A 17292-nucleotide genomic window follows, 5' to 3' on the forward strand; every position below is an offset into this window, starting at 1 on the left:
GCTATCCAGTGCATTGTGATTGGCCGAATACCTCAAACTTGTGACGGAAATGTTATGCCCCTTGCCATATTGTAATGCCATGTCCCGGCCGGAGCGACGAGACAAAAACATTAAAACCCATTATATGCGGCCCTGATTTATATTACATAAAAAATAATTGATATTACATGACATATGTCATACATACATATACAGGTGCATCTCAATAAATTAGAATGTCATGGAAAAGTTCATTTATTTCAGTAATTCAAGTCAAATTGTGAAACTCGTGTATTAAATAAATTCAATGCACACCGACTGAAGTAGTTTAAGTCTTTGGTTCTTTTAATTGTGATGATTTTGGCTCACATTTAACAAAAACCCACCACACTATCTCAACAAATTAGAATACTTCATAAGACCAATTAAAAAAAACATTTTTAGTGAATTGTTGGCCTTCTGGAAAGTATGTTCATTTACTGTACATGTTCTCAATACTTGGTAGGGGCTCCTTTTGCTTTAATTACTGCCTCAATTCGGCGTGGCATGGAGGTGATCAGTTTGTGGCACTGCTCATTATCTGTAAGCCATAATCATCAAAATTTCAAGAAATAAAGGCTTGAAATATTTCACTCTGTGTAATGAATCTATGAATCTATGAATCACTTTCTGAAATGAGTGACAAAAAATGTTGACCTCTTTCATGATATAAATTTTTTTTGAGATGTACCTGTATATGTATATATATATATATTCAACTTTCTATGAATATGCTTGGATACAGCACTCTGTGAACAACCAGCTTCTTTAGCAATTAACTTTTGTGGCTTACCCTCCTTGTGGAGGGTGTCAATGACTGTCTTCTGGACATCTGTCAAGTCAGCAGTCTTCCCCATGATTGTGTAGCCTACTGACCCAGACTGAGAGACCATTTAAAGGCTCAGGAAACCTTTGCAGGTGTTTTGAGGTAATTAGCTGATTAGGGTGTGACACCATGAATTTACAATATTGAACTTTTTCACAATATTCTAATTTAGTGGCGAGCGATTACTTTTTTAACTGGGTATGCTGAGTGATAAGACTATATATAATCTATACTACTATTTACATATTACCTGTGTAATATTTTATTTTACAAATAAAATATATATTTTATATGTAAATATGTAAGAAAATAAGTTCTACACTGTTTTCTACATGGATAAAAGATATAAGGCTAAATGAAACTATAGTAAACTTGCCTTAATGGATTATTTAGCAGCAACCTGCAGCTTTTTTCAACACTATTTGGGGAAATGACAAACCCATGAAGTTAGGACCTGATAGGGCCTAATTATGTGCTTCCCTTTATTTTCTTCTTTTGTTCACACTCTTCAGGTCTCTGAGGATGAAATTACATTGCTATATCAATGTGGATGATGTGTTTCGGCAGTAGTTTGTCCTAGAGTTACTCACTCTGACACTGAAGGAAAACTCACACATTACATCATACACACACACAATTTTCCCGGACCATCTTTAGATCCCTGATACTGTATTAATGAGTCATCAGCCTCAATTCTCTTGCTTACAGTGGGTGCGACAATCATTAACTCACAACGTTGAGGTTTAGCGTGTATGTTAGCACCGTTGTCCTCCTGAAACGCTTGCACACACCTCCTGCCAGCCATCTCGATTTCACCTCTCGATCATCTTTAGTGACCTCATGCCAGATCAGAATTCAACAGCCCATCAGCTGTTGTGAAGCCAGGTCACAATTTAGCTGCGCAACAGGTGCGGCACTGGCTCTATTCCACAACACAAACAGCATGTGAACAGGTGCTATAGGCGCTCGGTTAATAAATTTAACTGTGCGGACAGGTTCAGACCTCAACAACATCAGCCATGTTCAAAAACACCTCTCCTGGCTTTTATAGTTGTCAGATGAGGAGATTTTATCTCAAACTATGCTACCATTTGACGTCATACAGTACATATCACTACCATCAAAATGTTTTACAGTAATGACTGCCATTTTATACTTTTTGTCATCCAAATGAATGTGGAAATATGCTTTGATATAATATTGGCATGTTAATATTAAGAGTATTATGAATTATTGCGTGTGTGTGTGTGTGTGTTCATATCAATACTATGCATTTTATATATATTTTATATTACATATTTTGTATCTATCAAATATTGCTTACATTTCTTGACTAAATTGTTTTAAATATGTTTATATGTTTGACAGTTGTTTTCGGCATGTTCTAACAGCTCTTATTGTGATTCCTCTATTCGTACATGTTGACTCTATGCCACATGGTTAATGATGACGCCAGGGAGCAAATGTGTCAAAAAGTTAGATGCGAGAACCAAAACCACAGCGAGAGATGGCTCGATTTAGCCTTGTATCAGGTTATTAATCTATCAGAGAGGAGCCCGTTCCCCCTGCGGTGGTGTTTAGTTGCATGTTTGTTACATGAACGGCCTGGTTTTGCATTCTCATAGATGTTTGAAATCTGCAGTGGGATGATACCAAAATACGACTCTACATTTGAATCCACCGTACACACAGCAAGCGTTGTTATTTTTGCTAGTGTTGGTGTTTCTTCTAATGAATGAGATGGTTGCTTGACTTTCTGTTTTGTGGGCCTTGAAATGATGGACATTTGTTCGCGTAATAACAATTATTTCGCTTAGTCTAAATTTTAGCCAATAAGCAAGATCTTTGTGCTGTCGTTTATTTTACCTCGTCTCTTGTGGCTTTACTGGTAAATCACTTGATCCAGCAAACATGTTGTTGTGACTTTATCTTTGAGGTTTAGTCCAACCCCAGATAACCTGTAAAGCTGTTTGCTTGATGTAGTATAAATGTCCAAACCTCTAGCTGCTACTATTATATTTTTCACGGTAGATGTGGATCTTTTTTATACATGTTTCTTGGTTTAATCACTCATTTAGATTTAAACAAACATTCGAGGCAATTTAATAGATTTGACAGTCTTTCTTCCTGTGGTAAGCCGTGGAAACATCTCGCACACTTCTGTTTTAAATTGAATGCAGAAACAGGAAGAGGAAGTGTGTTGTAGTCTGTACTCTCTCCTCTCTGACTGATAAGCTCTCTGCCGGCTGTCAGGAAGAGCTTGTTCGAGGAGAGAATGAAGGAGACTGATCGAGCTGCTCGCCGGGTATTTTATCAACTTATGTGTCTTCTGTCATGGTGTATTTCCTTAAGTTTAGCATGCTGTCTCCAGAACATGCAAATATTGAGGCACAATAACTTTCAGATGTGTTTCTGTTTTGAGAGATTAATGTGTTTTCATTGCACAAGACCCGTCTGTTAGCATCATACTAGCACTCGTATCTTTTTTACTGGGTTTGAACTAGGGCTGTGCGATATTAAAGAAAAATGCAATATGCGATAACTCATTAAATAATGCGATACGATAATGCTTAAAGTGCCACATGCTCAGATGAAACAGTTTTACTCAGCTGTTGCTGAGTCAGTTCTGTGAACTTCTATAACTATCTTGTGTCATATATATATGGTTATTTGTATGTATGTATGTACCAAGAGTTCCTGTAAAAGCACAACAAATTCCTTGTGTTTGCGCACACTTAAGTGGTGAATAAAGCTCATTCTGATTCTGATTCTAATAAGAAATCACCCCTACAACAACTTCTGAAAGTGAACGGTATGTGTTTTACTCGAGCATTACATAAAAATGTCATTTTAACATTAGTGTAGGATAGGAACTGAATAATAAAAAGGAAAAATAAAACACCGCTTAGTATTTACTCTTTGAATTCAAGATGCCCTGATTCTTATTTAAGCTACAAAAGTTATTTTGGTAAGAGCAGTGAGTATTTGTGCACATTTGATGTGCACAGTTGATGTTGCTCTACTGAATCTAAATCTGTCATTCAACCAACCAAACGAGCTATCGTTGTGTAACAGTGCAACATTATGTCCCAAGAATGAGTATTAGTCATTTTGCCAAATTTTCATCCTTGATATTTGACTATATGTCTTCATCTTTGACTTGATTTCTTGTTTTCTTCTAGTGCTCCAACTCAAACTTCAGCAGAGACGGACTCGAGAAGAACTGGTTAACCAAGGGATCATGCCACGTAAGAAGAACTCACTCTCTCTTACTAGTACTAGTTAATGATCTGTTGTTACTATGCAGTTCTATTAGTGTTCTGCTTTAGATTCGAGGATCTCAGACGTTCTGTAGTACATCCCAAATGTTCCTTTAGGCTGATTTTGAAGATATTTTTCTTCCCTTGAACAAGATTCGTCCCACACCTGATTCACGGTTTGCATCTTTATGGCAATCTGGGTAGAATGTCTTGTGGTTAAACTTACTAGGTATAGCTAGTCTCTCTCATCCTGTCTAAGCTGCTGATTTGGTTTGGTAAGCATAAGATAGAGTCAAATTCACTTCCTTTGCATTGTGGTTTTTCTCTGAGCGTGAAAGGTTGGCCCATTCATCTCAAAACTACAACATTTCGAGCTTAACTGTCAGGTCATCACTATTCTGATGGTGTCTACGTGTTTGATTTTAACAGAATGGTTTCCATCTCGTGTTGGCTGGTGATGTATGGTTTGCTTTAAGTTACTTCAAATTAAAAGATAGTTTGCCTAATTTGAATGCTTAATGTCGAGTAAAACACGTACCCAGAGGTCTCACCCAAACATGGACCCCAGTGTAAGTTGAACAAGCTCTTTTTGAAGTCAAAACCTTGAAGTAGCTTAGCCCAAATAACTCAACAGATTTCTTCCTGTTTTCATTTAATACATATGTTCTCCTTCACCAAGTGTCTTGTAGAAGAATTACCTAATTATATTTAATAACTCAAGGTACATCTCAAGTTTTAGGTTACTACTGGTCATAGCTAAGATGATGTGCGAGCAGAATATTTAATTCAATCCATTGAATGTGGCGTTTTGGTGTTTTGTTGATGTTGTTTGGGTCTAGGTTAATTTGAAGCCATTTTTGTATTAGTGCAAACGGGCAGCAAGGTTCAGGACGGTTCTGTTACACTTGCAAGAGTTTTGCCGTGGTTGTCAAGTTTAGCTAGGCGAGAAGTTTGAGTCACGTCATTCTAGATTGTAAGTGTCTCTAATGCATTTATGCTAAGCATATTGTTCACACATAACTGAGACTTTAACAGTACACTTGCCTCACACATGATGCATGGTTTAACACAATGCAACACTTTAGACACTTAAAGGTTTAAACTTAAAAGTTCATGATTAATTTAGAAGCCTTTGAGAAGATTTTAGATGCCGTTTCATGCACCGTTTATGGGTTATTCCGAAGTACTCCAATAATAGTTACACAGCAATGAAAGTTTTTCGTATTATAGGTCACTATTAATTTGTCATTTATGCGAATACCTGGAAACAAAATAAAAATAAAAAGAGTAGCAGCATGTTCCATTCCATGTTTTTAAGAGAACGAAATTGGAGAAGTTATTGTAAAGTTTATGTAAATAATTTTATTTTTTAATCAGTGGGATTAACAGCAGTTATTAACCCCGTATGAAACAGGACAAGCAGAGGCAGCACTGGCAAATAGAATCTGGTCCTGTTTCCAAGTTACCAACACAGCTAGTCATGTACGGCAGAAACATATAACCAGTAAGTTGCAATCGTGTGCCATCCTCCGATCTCAGGCTTTACTCCTACACAAAACATTAGATTTAACCTTTTGAGGATATCTGGTGGAAATGATCAGGTTGATGTGATGCTTGAAGCTATAGAGCATAAAACCGACCTTTGCTCTGACCATTCTTCTGCATCTGAATATAAGTTTGCATTTGAAGTATTTAGAGACTTAAAGGTCTTTCATTTCATTCTCTCAAATATGCAGATACCCTGTAACCATCACTTTTTGTCGCTTTTTGTTAGACTAGCTAATCAAAGATCTAATTGTTTGCAAAACTTTGCATTTCTTTTTTCCCATTTTAATTTACAGTAGTGAAGTTTAATCATATCTGTTTCCAATGCTTTATGTGCCAGTTTCATCTACAAAAATTGTTATATGATTATAGATATACTTGCATCCCTTTTTAAAGCATGCACACGGCACCAACTAATACATTTGATATACATTTATGTTTGATTTTGTATTAAACATTGATTGTGTGACTGGCCCTTTAAGGAGGCGTGCCAATAATGGAAGCACTGAATTCTTGCTTAAGATCTCTTCTTAGAATCATCTTAAAAAGAAAAAGAAATGAAAGCCGGAAAAGCAGAAGCAGAGAGTTCGAATGAGGTGATGGTTCCCCTAAGTAGTTTTATGTAATGCTTCATACTGGACCCATAAGATCTTCCAGCATTTGTGATCCAATTTGAACCCAGTGTCTCGCTTGGCACACTGACTGGATTGTCAACACTGTGCAACCATCAGCGATGATGCCATAGAAATGACTGTTTGCATAGAAGAAATTTCATAGAGATTTCCTTAATTGTCCTATATCTTTTACAAATTTAGTTTTTAGCTTTCTATACTACCCGTCTGTCATGTTGATTCATAAAAGATTGTCCTGAAGATTTAAGGATGTGGTTACAGGGACATTCCGCTCAAATTCAGATTTTTGTCTTATTGATTGATTGATTTATTTATTCATTTATTTAAATGTATTTATTTTATATACTTTCTTTCTTTTATTTTGCATTTCTTTTATTTTCATTCATTTTTTTGTTTTACTTTTTTATTTTCTTTAAATTTTTTTTGTTTATTTAGATTTTTTTATTATTAATTTATTTATTTTTAAATATAATGCATAAAATGGCACTACTACTTAACCAATATCACTTACATAGGTGTCCTGAGAAATTAATTTCTGGGACAAATGAATCATAGCATGTGTGCGTTAACCAATCAGTAGGTTTGGGAAACTTGTGTGAAAACAGTCATTATTCTTACAATTCTATTTGATGACTAAATGCATAAATGTAAATGTGAATGACTCTAGTGGTGCAGAAAATGCTCAATGCAGCATTAAGTTTCAAGAATTTAAATGTAAATGTTTCAATTGATTTAGATCCAATTTGTATACATTTGCATGCTAAAACATGGGTTTAAGATGGAGATATTTAGTGCACTCTAACTCATAGTGAGTGCATGGCTAGCCATGCTCTTCATTTGGGTGGGTTGCACACACACACACACACACACACACACACTCAGTTGAGCCAGTGAGCAGGTGATAAGCAGTGTATTTAAATATATGCCATGTTTCCCATTATATATTTTAGTAAAAGGTCAGACGTCTGCTTAAAGCCATTTGCTTTCCAAATCCTTTTGATTATATGAAGCAAACTAGATACTCTGAAGAGAGAATATTGAATGTCGTTTGGTTAGAAAGGGTCTGTCCAGGATAGAAATAAACAGCAATGACAGCAGATGGCAACCTAGGGGATCTTTACAGCGCTCACCCAGTAACTGTCTGGATCTAAATATGGATCCCAACGGGAAGGAAGAGCCACCAGCAAATGTGCAAATGCTTATCTGCTCTTTTAGAATATTCCTGAGCCCCACTTTCACTGTCTTCTCCCTTTCACTTCCTGTGTATGCTGGTTTACACTTCCTGTCAACTTGAATGCACTCTTTCACTCTTACAGTATCTGCCTTGTCTGATCGCCCTTGACTGAGCTGACATCTTCTACTCTCAAATGAATGCTTCCCCCATTAAAACCCAGTCATTACAGCCTTCAGAATAAGTACAGTTTGAGCTTTGGAGCAGCAGAACTCAGAACCACTAGGTTAGATTGTAAATTTAGTTTTTTTTTTTTTTTCTGAATTGAATTTAACATACATATATTTATAGGAGTAGGTTTCATAGAGTTGGCAAATAAATTTTTCATAAGTTTGTAGGTACGGACATCTGTCGTGGCCGTTCTTGGCCGTTTTTATGAGGCTTTTTTAATAGTGTTCATATCGATATCGGAATTATATCGTATCGATTTTTTAATTTTATAAAATAATGTTTTCAATCTGTAACAACTGAAAGTGATCTTTCGTAGGGATGTAACGATTAACCGCGAGCCGGGTGAAAATCCATTCAAATCGGTTGAGATGCTAAACAAATCGTGATTCATTTAGGGGTAGGAGTTTATATGAATGCATGTCTGAGGGGAACTTACTGTCTTTAGAAAAGTTTAGATGGTATTTTTTCTTTTCATCTTGCTTCTGTATAATGCATATTAAAGTTCATAAGTGCAGCGCTGCTTTGTTTACGGGCGGAAACCACCTGCTGGCAGAGAGTGAATCTGCGTCTCATTCAGCTCGTCTGCTGTTTCTGTTTCATGCAGATATTTTTATTTATAGTTTCACAAAACTGAAGTCAAACCATTCTATTTTTGCTTCTTTGTTTGGATCAGGATTAAAATGCAGTGGTTGCCTCTAATTTTAAAAGGAAAGAGCATTTACATTATATTTAAATTTAGTCATTTAGCAGATGCTTTTATCCAAAGCGATACATTGATACTTACAAATGAGGACAATAGAAGCAATCAAAACCAACCAAAGAGCAGTAATATGCAAGTGCTATATTAGTATATTATTATAGTATTATATTTCAATGATATATGTGTGTAATAAATGTATTAAATATAAAATATAATATATTAAATATAATATGTGTATCCACCTTATTTTTCAAAGCGCAAGTAAGCTGTTTTCTGTGAATGTGCGAGACTTCCGGTTCATTAGCCGCTGTAGGGAAATAATGAGAAAAATAACAATGTGCAGAGTAAACGGTAAAACTGTTTGCACTACCAACCAGCGTGTTCATAAATAAGATAATAAATTAAAATTATATGGTAATATACACCAGTTTGCAATATCAAGCAGCAAAACAAGTTTAGCTGGAAAATAGCTTTAACATATATATATATATACACACACACACACAACGATATTTGATTGAAATTTGCTATATTTCTGTATTTATTTTTTATTTATTTTATATTTAACTTTTCATTTATTATAATGTAGCACAATATAATTGAATTAATGAGTTATTTAGAGAGGGGATAATTTTACAGACTGTTGAGAAAACCACCCAGATTTTTGCATGGCCAAGCACCGTACACAAATTTTCATAAATCTCTAGTTGTCTCTATCACCAGCGGGATTTGCTTTCAGTCTCTGGAGACGCAGTGTGCTGACAACTGTGAAGCTGTGTTTCAAGGTGTATTAAATATGGGGCAGAAACACACACTCAAGACTGTGAACCTGCTGGATTAAACTGTCTCTCGGATGTGCCTGTTGCGATATTATTTTTAGATTTTGAGTTTACCAGTGCGTATGTGTGCCTGGGGTAAAGAGATGCAGTTTAATATGTTGTTCCTGTATCAAGGTCTTTTAACAAGCATCTTTTTTTCTCTCGGAATCTTTCTTTTTTTTTATACAAAAATACAATTTTCACCCGATCCAAAAAAAAAGCTGAAAGGTATTTGCACCACACTGCAACAAAGATGTTTCCTGTAATCTGCATGACGCAGATAACGAGTTTGCTATTTATGATTTTTCTCATTTACCAAAAAATATTTTCCGTTCTCACAGCTCTTTTTTTAAACAGAGAAACTTTATACATTTATATATCAACTTTGGATTTAATCGTCTTATCTCTTCATATCTTTTTCCTTCCAGCACTGAAAAGTTCTGCATCCTTTCATGAGCAGAGACGAAGTTTAGAACGAGCTCGGGTTAGTCCTTCACTACGGATTGTTTTTTTTTTTATCATCTCTTCCTAACGAAGCCAAAATAAACTCCCTTTATTTCTTATACTTTCCTCTTGTATCTCAGACCGAGGACTACCTGAAGAGAAAGATCCGCAGTCGTCCAGAGAGATCAGAACTGGTCAGGATGCACATTCTTGAAGGTGAGTATTTTAATAACGCCCCCTGCAGTTCAAACACTGACACACACCTCAGAGAGAGACTATGATTGAAGACTGGCTGCATCTGAAATCGCACACTCTCTGAGTAGGCACTTCTTTGGAATAAGCAATTACTTAGAGACTGTTAAAACGTATGTTCTATATAGTATGAATGCGTGTAGTATGACTGTAATCTGGATGCACTACATTCGTCCATATGTGACCTACCAGTGTCAGTTCACTGCCATTCGTGAATCCTAGCAGTAAAGTGTCCATTGTATGCATATTTTCAAAATCACACTGGAAATAGTAGGTAATCTGGTTTTTTTTTCGCCTACTGTTTTATAAATACTGTGAATTCGGACATACTACTTGCATATTGTTTTTCACCTACTATATAGTAGAGAAGTATGTGATTATGGAACGCAGCCTGTGCTTTAAATAAATTCATTTAAATGTTTATTTTAAAAAGAAGTACAATATAAACTGAGGTACATGTAGTGAACAAAGTGATCCGGCTCATGATGCCTGTGTTTTTTGTTAACTGTATGTATTTCCGCTTTACAGAGACGTCAGCAGAGCCGTCTCTTCAGGCCAAGCAGCTTCTGCTGAAACGAGCTCGACTAGCCGACGATCTGAATGACAAAATCTCTCAGCGTCCCGGTCCGATGGAGCTCATTCACAAAAACATCCTGCCAGTGCACAGCAGCCTCAAACAAGCCATCATAGGTACTAAATTAAAGCAAGAAGCACGGTATAGTATACACACTACAGTAAAATGTTCTACACAGTTTGCTGTTTAACAGGAGTAGTAGTTCCCCCTTGTGTCGGTACAGTTTAATTAATAATTTTTTATTATTAACTTACTTTAATTTGAACTACTGTCTATATATTGTATGTCAAATTTTTTATAACAACTATCTTAATTAATTATATAATATAATTTATTGTAAATATTTTAATGTATTATAAAGAAACTCATTATCAATTTCATTGATTAGTTGTTGCAGTCTTAAATATAGTAGCATTATATCAGTCACAAAAATTGAGCATTAAGAAAATATATCTGCCCACCAGTCAGCTTTGAGTATAAGTTTAACAAAACTTTAAGATAATTTATTTAAGTCATAACTTATTGAACTTTCACACTCCATTTTATACTCAACATACACAACCCATCTGAATTTTTATCTGTATATATATATATATATATATACATTTCTCCTCAATCGTCCTATTTTTCTCTTTATCAACGTTTGTTTTAAAGGGTTCATATGATGCGATTTCAAGTTTTCCTTTCTCTTTGGAGTGTTACGAGCTGTTCGTGAATAGATAAGATCCCTAAAGTTGCAAAGACTAAAGTCTCAAATCCAAAGAGATATTCTTTATAAAAGTTAAGACTCGTCCACGCCCCCCTAAAACACCTCGTTTAAACACGCCCCCACATATCTACGTCACTGTGTGGGAAGATTTGCATAACACTGCCCAAATGTATACGCAAAGAAAGAAGGCTTGTAACTTTGATTCTCGCTGTAGTATTGTTGTTGCCGCCGCCTCCATGTTGTGGAGACGCTGTGTGTTTCGTTGTGAAAGCGAAACTACTTTGTTTGGTCTTCCAAAAGAGGACACAACTAGAAATCAGTGGTTAAGTTGTATTTACAACACTGTTCCAGAACAGTTTAACCCAAATATTCAGATGTGTGCAACGCATTTTATGGAGGACTGTTTCCTGATCCTGAGAGAGTAGACTACAATGCCAGTATTCTGACAAATAATGCTGACTCACAGCCTGTAAGTACGTTTTTTATATTTAAAGGATTTGCCACTGACGATTCAAACGTGAGTTTTGGGCAGTGTAGAGCTCTGGATCATTCCCTATTTCTCCTCAATCTACATCCATAAGCAGGCACTCATTCCAGCGCATCATTAGCGGTGTGTGTGCATTCATCTTCATATTTATATGCTGCCACATTCCTGCAGCAGTGCAGTGGGTGATCATTGAATGCAGAGTTATGGTAATGAGATTGGTGTGCGTCAAACATGAAGTTAAATTAATTAGAGGGGAATTTACATTCGCGTTCATACAGAATACGCCACTCTGTGGTGGCATGAGTTGATTAACCGTGAAGTTAATGCAGCGTCACACAATGCAGCACAGTGAAGGAATGCTGAAAGCACAGAACGACTTAAATTGTTTTAATCCCCAAATAACCTAATTAGAGAGTTAATGATTATCGGCATAATGCCACTCTCTCAGAACTCACTCAAATTAAATATAAATAGCATGCACTGGAGTTTAAAGGTTTTATTATTCACTCTGGGACAATATTAGTGTAGCATAAGTGAAATAGAGAAGCAGTGCACTAAAGATCAGAGGGTTCTTTCATGTTGTTGTTTTTTTCTTATTTAAGATGACTGACTATTACTATTGCCACCACATTTTTTTATTCATTCGTTCATTCATTTTATTCATTCATTATTTAATTTTTTTATTTTAATTATTTAAGTCCCATATGTTTGAGCTGTGGGCAAAAATTGTATTTTAATTCATGCAGTTTGTTAAAGAGAGGTGGACTATTACTTGACTAGGCAATCACCTGGCAGAAAATAACGCAAAATACAATGCTGAAAATAAACCCCTTTTTAAAATGCAAAAATAAAAATAAACTGAAAATGAACAAAACTTGAGCCTGTAACCAACCACATATTAACATGCTAAAAACCACTCAGAATACCTTAGCAATTGCGTAGCAACACCTTGACATTGTGGCAGCGAGGTTTGCATAGGTAAACTTTACTTGTGCTTACTTGAGAAAATGAAAATCTTGAATGTTGTATTTTAACCATCCTTTTCTTTTTCTTTTCTTTTTTTACACTTTCTCTCCCTCAGAGACGGAGTTTCCAAAAGTAGAAACGGAGAACTCTTCATTTGACGAGGAAAGCAGTGACGCGTTCTCACCAGAGCAGACACTCCACCAGGACTCTCCCCTCGGCCAAGGACACTTACCTTCCCCACCTGAGATACTGGCCAATGAAACGACACCAAAACAGGTGCCATGTGTCAATTTGCGTACTTAAAAAAAAAAAATTGTAAAAATTTTTTATATTTTTAGACCTCAAAGTCATAGAATTTTTTTTTAGTTAATGCAAGATGTTCAATTCAGATTAACTTGCCAGTTAAAGATAAGGCTTAAAATGTATTTCAAGGCAATTAATTTTAGCTACATTTTAATGTTAACATAATAACAGTCAGTATTGTTATTCTTAACTAAAACTATTAGAGAGGTTTTCATGATTTGAAATAAAGCATATTAAATTAGATAAAAAAATCTATAATAAAAGTTTTTCATCTAATATGTATTAGTTTATTTTTAACTAACTTATTTCAAATAGTTGCCAGTGCAACTTTTCTCATTTTCATTTAAAGCTGCAGTCCGTAACTTTTTTTGGTTAAAAATGATCCGAAATCAATATTTGAGTAAGTACATAACCAGCCAGTGTTCAAAACTATCGCCTTACTTTAGCCCGATTCACAACGGTTATCTTATAATAATGTTTTCTAATTTGAGTGGTACGGGTAGGTTTTCGAGGGAAATTCGAGCATGGCACTTGCGTTATCAGCCAGAATAATGAAATGTATCGTTTTGATGGCGGATTGTAATCCATAAAGGATTATGTGTTTATGAAACACATTTGAATGAAATTAAATTATATTCCAGTTATAAATGTGCTTCTGATTTCAGATAGCCTGGGATTACAAAGATTTGTATTTTAAAGAAAACCAATTCGAAGGGAGCATAATTTGCTTTTTGGGTTAAAAGAATTTCTTAATATGAAATACGAAGAGTATGACAATTAGATTAGACTGTGCAGAAATTGAAATCTACATGCTAATACACACTGTACTCATTGTCACCAATGCTGATGTTGTTAACATTAATCATTTGAGAATAAAGTATAACAGTAATAATTAGGGATGCACCGATACCACTTTTTCCAGTACTCGTCCGATACGATACTTTTATTTTTGGTACTTGCCGATACCGAGTGCCGATACCAATATTTTTATTGCATTTGTAAATTTTTAAAATATTGGGTACAGAAACCAAAAGAGTATGTATAATGTTAGTTGGTTAACTTCATTTATAAAATAGATACAGTCAAACCAAAATTTACAGTTTATTTGCTATAGTTTAGAAAATTGTAATAAAATATGACAAGAACTCAGAGTTAAACTGTGTCAGAACAAATTCAGCTTGATAATGTTAGATAACTTTGATAGAAAGGTTACAATCAACCAAAAAATATTCAGACAGCTGTTAGTATGACAGTATTTACACAACTATGAATACTTAGTCGGGCAACACTTAGCCTTAATGACAGCCTGTAGTCTCCTGGGCATGCTGTCACCCAGCTTCATGAAAACCTCAACTTCAGTTTTTTTTCCCAAAATCGGTCTGAATAATTTTTGGTCCCAAATTTTTTTATCAGTTTTACTAGTCCACCGTATGAAGAATGTTTGGGTATAATTTATCACAGTTTACTTTATTTTGCTGTCCTCACTTACATAAATGAACTATAGTGTCCTGCACCCACTAGTAAAAAAATATCAAAAATTATATCTGGTCTCTGAATCATTTTTGGTTTGACTGTATATCCTTCGGTTATTTTCACACTTAATTATGGCCATTAAAATGTATTTTACAAGTTTTTGTTACTTTCACTGTTAATTTTTTTGATCTATGGTACATCATCTTTAATTTAACAGCATTAGAGCTGCTCCATTGCAGCGGCTTAATACTGTAATCACGCGCTTTGCTGTAATAATGCAGGGAACCACTCGTTATAAATCTCCTAACTGTGGTACTCCTAACTCTCGCTCTCTCTTTGCATTGTTTTACTTACTTGTTTATGACATATTCGACCGAACTACAAACTTTCCAGTGATGTCTGTGAGAAAGGTATATTCACTCGACAAACTCGTGCATTTGCGCCGCCGTGCGCTCAATCCACTCAGCGTGATTTGCTTATCAGCTCGCACACATCAGCTATACAGGCGTTAATACTGAATGTTTAACATTATATTCATTGCATACATATACTTCGTATACATCCTTAATCTCTAATAACTCCATTCTGCTGTCTGTTGTTCTGTTGTCAGTGTTTCTTTGTCTGAATATGGCACTTACCACATGCTGTGTGGTATCGGCGTTTGGTATCGGGGCATTTTAACGAGTACGAGTACGAGTACAGGAGCTCAGTATCGGGCCCGATACCAGTATCGGTATCGGTGCATCCCTAATAATAATAATTTGAACGGTTTGATGTGATATGAGCTAACCGATCTTTAGATTTAATCACAATTCGTAGCGAGATTTATGGTAATGCTTTTTTCCTCAGTTGGTCAGAACAAACGTGGCAGACTTGTTACTTACTTGCTCAGATGGCAATATATGGTGAAAATTCTTATTTGGGTCATATTCCAAGACGTAGGCTAGAATCTGTGATTGCGAAGTACAGTGAATATCCACACCGGTGCGGCCGGTGACTGACTGCCGCACATACTCTTCAGAACATTAGATTCATCCGCCCACTCACATCCCACACAAGAAGATAATTCCGCAAGTAACTGCAATTCCAGGTTTTCAAACAGAGATGGCAACAAAGAGGCAAAACTTACGGACTGCAGCTTTAAGTACTAAAATTGCTAAAACTGAAATAAAAATAAAGCTAAATAGAAATATCGAAAATCAAGAGCGCATAACAAAATTACTAAACCTTAAACTAAAATACAATTTTCAAAATGAAAACTGAAAATATTAAAATAAAATAAAATATAATTTAAATATATGAATTACATAGAATGATCATCATCCCTGCACCCTGCATTTTTTTCTTGTTAAATATACATCATGTAAGGTAATATAAAATTAAACTAACTAATCCAGTTATTATGAACGACTAAGGTGATGAATTTAGCTAAACCATTAGAAGTATTTTTTGTTATTTGAAAATAAAGCTTATTAAAAATTAGATTAAGAATTTATAAAATATTTTTCATATAATATTTATATTTTATTTTTAACTAACTCATTTCAGTTGATAGTGCATTTCTAATTGCCAATGATTTTCTGATTTTCATTTAAGTACTAAAATTACTAAAAACTGAAATAAAAAGTTAAATAGAAGTCTCAAAAAAATCTAAAGTACATAACAAAATGACTAAACTGAAAATATAAAAATAAAAGCTAATTCAAAATAATAACATTAATAAAATACTTCAAACAGTATCAGTGTTATGTCAAATGTATGTTTTTTCCCATCACCAATAACATATATACTTTTAACACACAGAATGTGAATTGAGTGTCTCAAACAGGTGGTCTCTACTTTTAACTAAACCTGTACAAATCTTGGCAGTTTCCGTAAATCCCCTCTAAGGTTAATAAAGAAATAATCTTCATCAGAATATCACACACTTTGAAGTCTTCGTGTAGCTCCTCGTGCTCAGTCAGCTCTCAAGAGCCCTGAATTATTTGCAGATGTTCATTCAGCTCATTCCACATCCACACAGACAAGTTCACATGCACTTATGCTAACAAGCATCACACTTGATCATCTGCATACATTAATGGTTTGGTCCTGTAGTCGCGTTTACACACACATTCCTGTGCTCTCTGAATGCAGTCACGCAAACATGATGGAGTTCCTCAAGTTCATGTGCTTCTCCGGATTTTCTTAGGTCCCACCTCCTCCTCCTCCTCCACCGCTGCCAAACATAGCTGGTCCTGCCCCTCAGCAGAAACTAGCCAATGGAACAACAGGCCACAAGCAAGCTCCTGCACTACAAAAGGTGAGAGTTCCTCATTAAACCCAGGACAGCTGGAATTGCAATTTTTTGCACACATGAAATAATGCCACAAGATAAATCCTCTTGTCTTTCTGTCTCCTTTAGGGTGGTAAAGTGGGTAGTGAGCGAGCTATTCAGCGCTCTAAGAAGGTGAGAGATAACAAACCCAAAGTGAAGAAGCTGAAGTATCACCAGTATATTCCTCCGGACCAGAAAGCCGAGCGTGAGCCTCCACCTCTGCTCGACTCCTCCTATGCCAAACTCCTCTATCAACAGCAGCTCTTCCTCCAGCTGCAGATCATCAACCAACAGCAGCAAAACTACAACTACCACACCATCCTGCCTGCTCCACCCAAGTAAGACATGCCAGATAGCAACTGCATTGTTTTTACACACACACACACACACACACATATATATATATATATATATATATATATATGTGTGTGTGTATAATTTAAAAAAAAAATTAATATATATATATATATATATATATATAATTTTTTTATTTATTTCTTTTAAACAAATAAAAAAAAAATCGTGTTTTTGAAAGAAGATCTTTTATGGTCACCACAGCTGCATTT

At 35.4% G+C, this 17292-nt stretch overlaps 1 protein-coding gene across 2 annotated transcripts in view; it reads left to right on the forward strand.

The window, feature by feature from the left end:
• Positions 1-17292, forward strand: part of LOC107602328 (MKL/myocardin-like protein 1) — a 51877-nt gene that overhangs the window by 25357 nt on the left and 9228 nt on the right. For both annotated transcript variants that reach the window (XM_016294805.1, XM_016294804.1), the window contains exons 4-10: positions 4027-4092; positions 9630-9685; positions 9786-9861; positions 10426-10587; positions 12749-12909; positions 16601-16711; positions 16814-17064. In XM_016294805.1, coding sequence (XP_016150291.1) covers positions 4027-4092; positions 9630-9685; positions 9786-9861; positions 10426-10587; positions 12749-12909; positions 16601-16711; positions 16814-17064 — 883 coding nt within the window. The remainder of the gene's footprint in view (positions 1-4026; positions 4093-9629; positions 9686-9785; positions 9862-10425; positions 10588-12748; positions 12910-16600; positions 16712-16813; positions 17065-17292) is intronic.

This window comes from Sinocyclocheilus grahami, unplaced genomic scaffold (genome assembly GCF_001515645.1).
Source record: "Sinocyclocheilus grahami isolate Dianchi unplaced genomic scaffold, SAMN03320097.WGS_v1.1 scaffold324.1, whole genome shotgun sequence".
Classification (NCBI taxonomy): domain Eukaryota; kingdom Metazoa; phylum Chordata; class Actinopteri; order Cypriniformes; family Cyprinidae; genus Sinocyclocheilus; species Sinocyclocheilus grahami.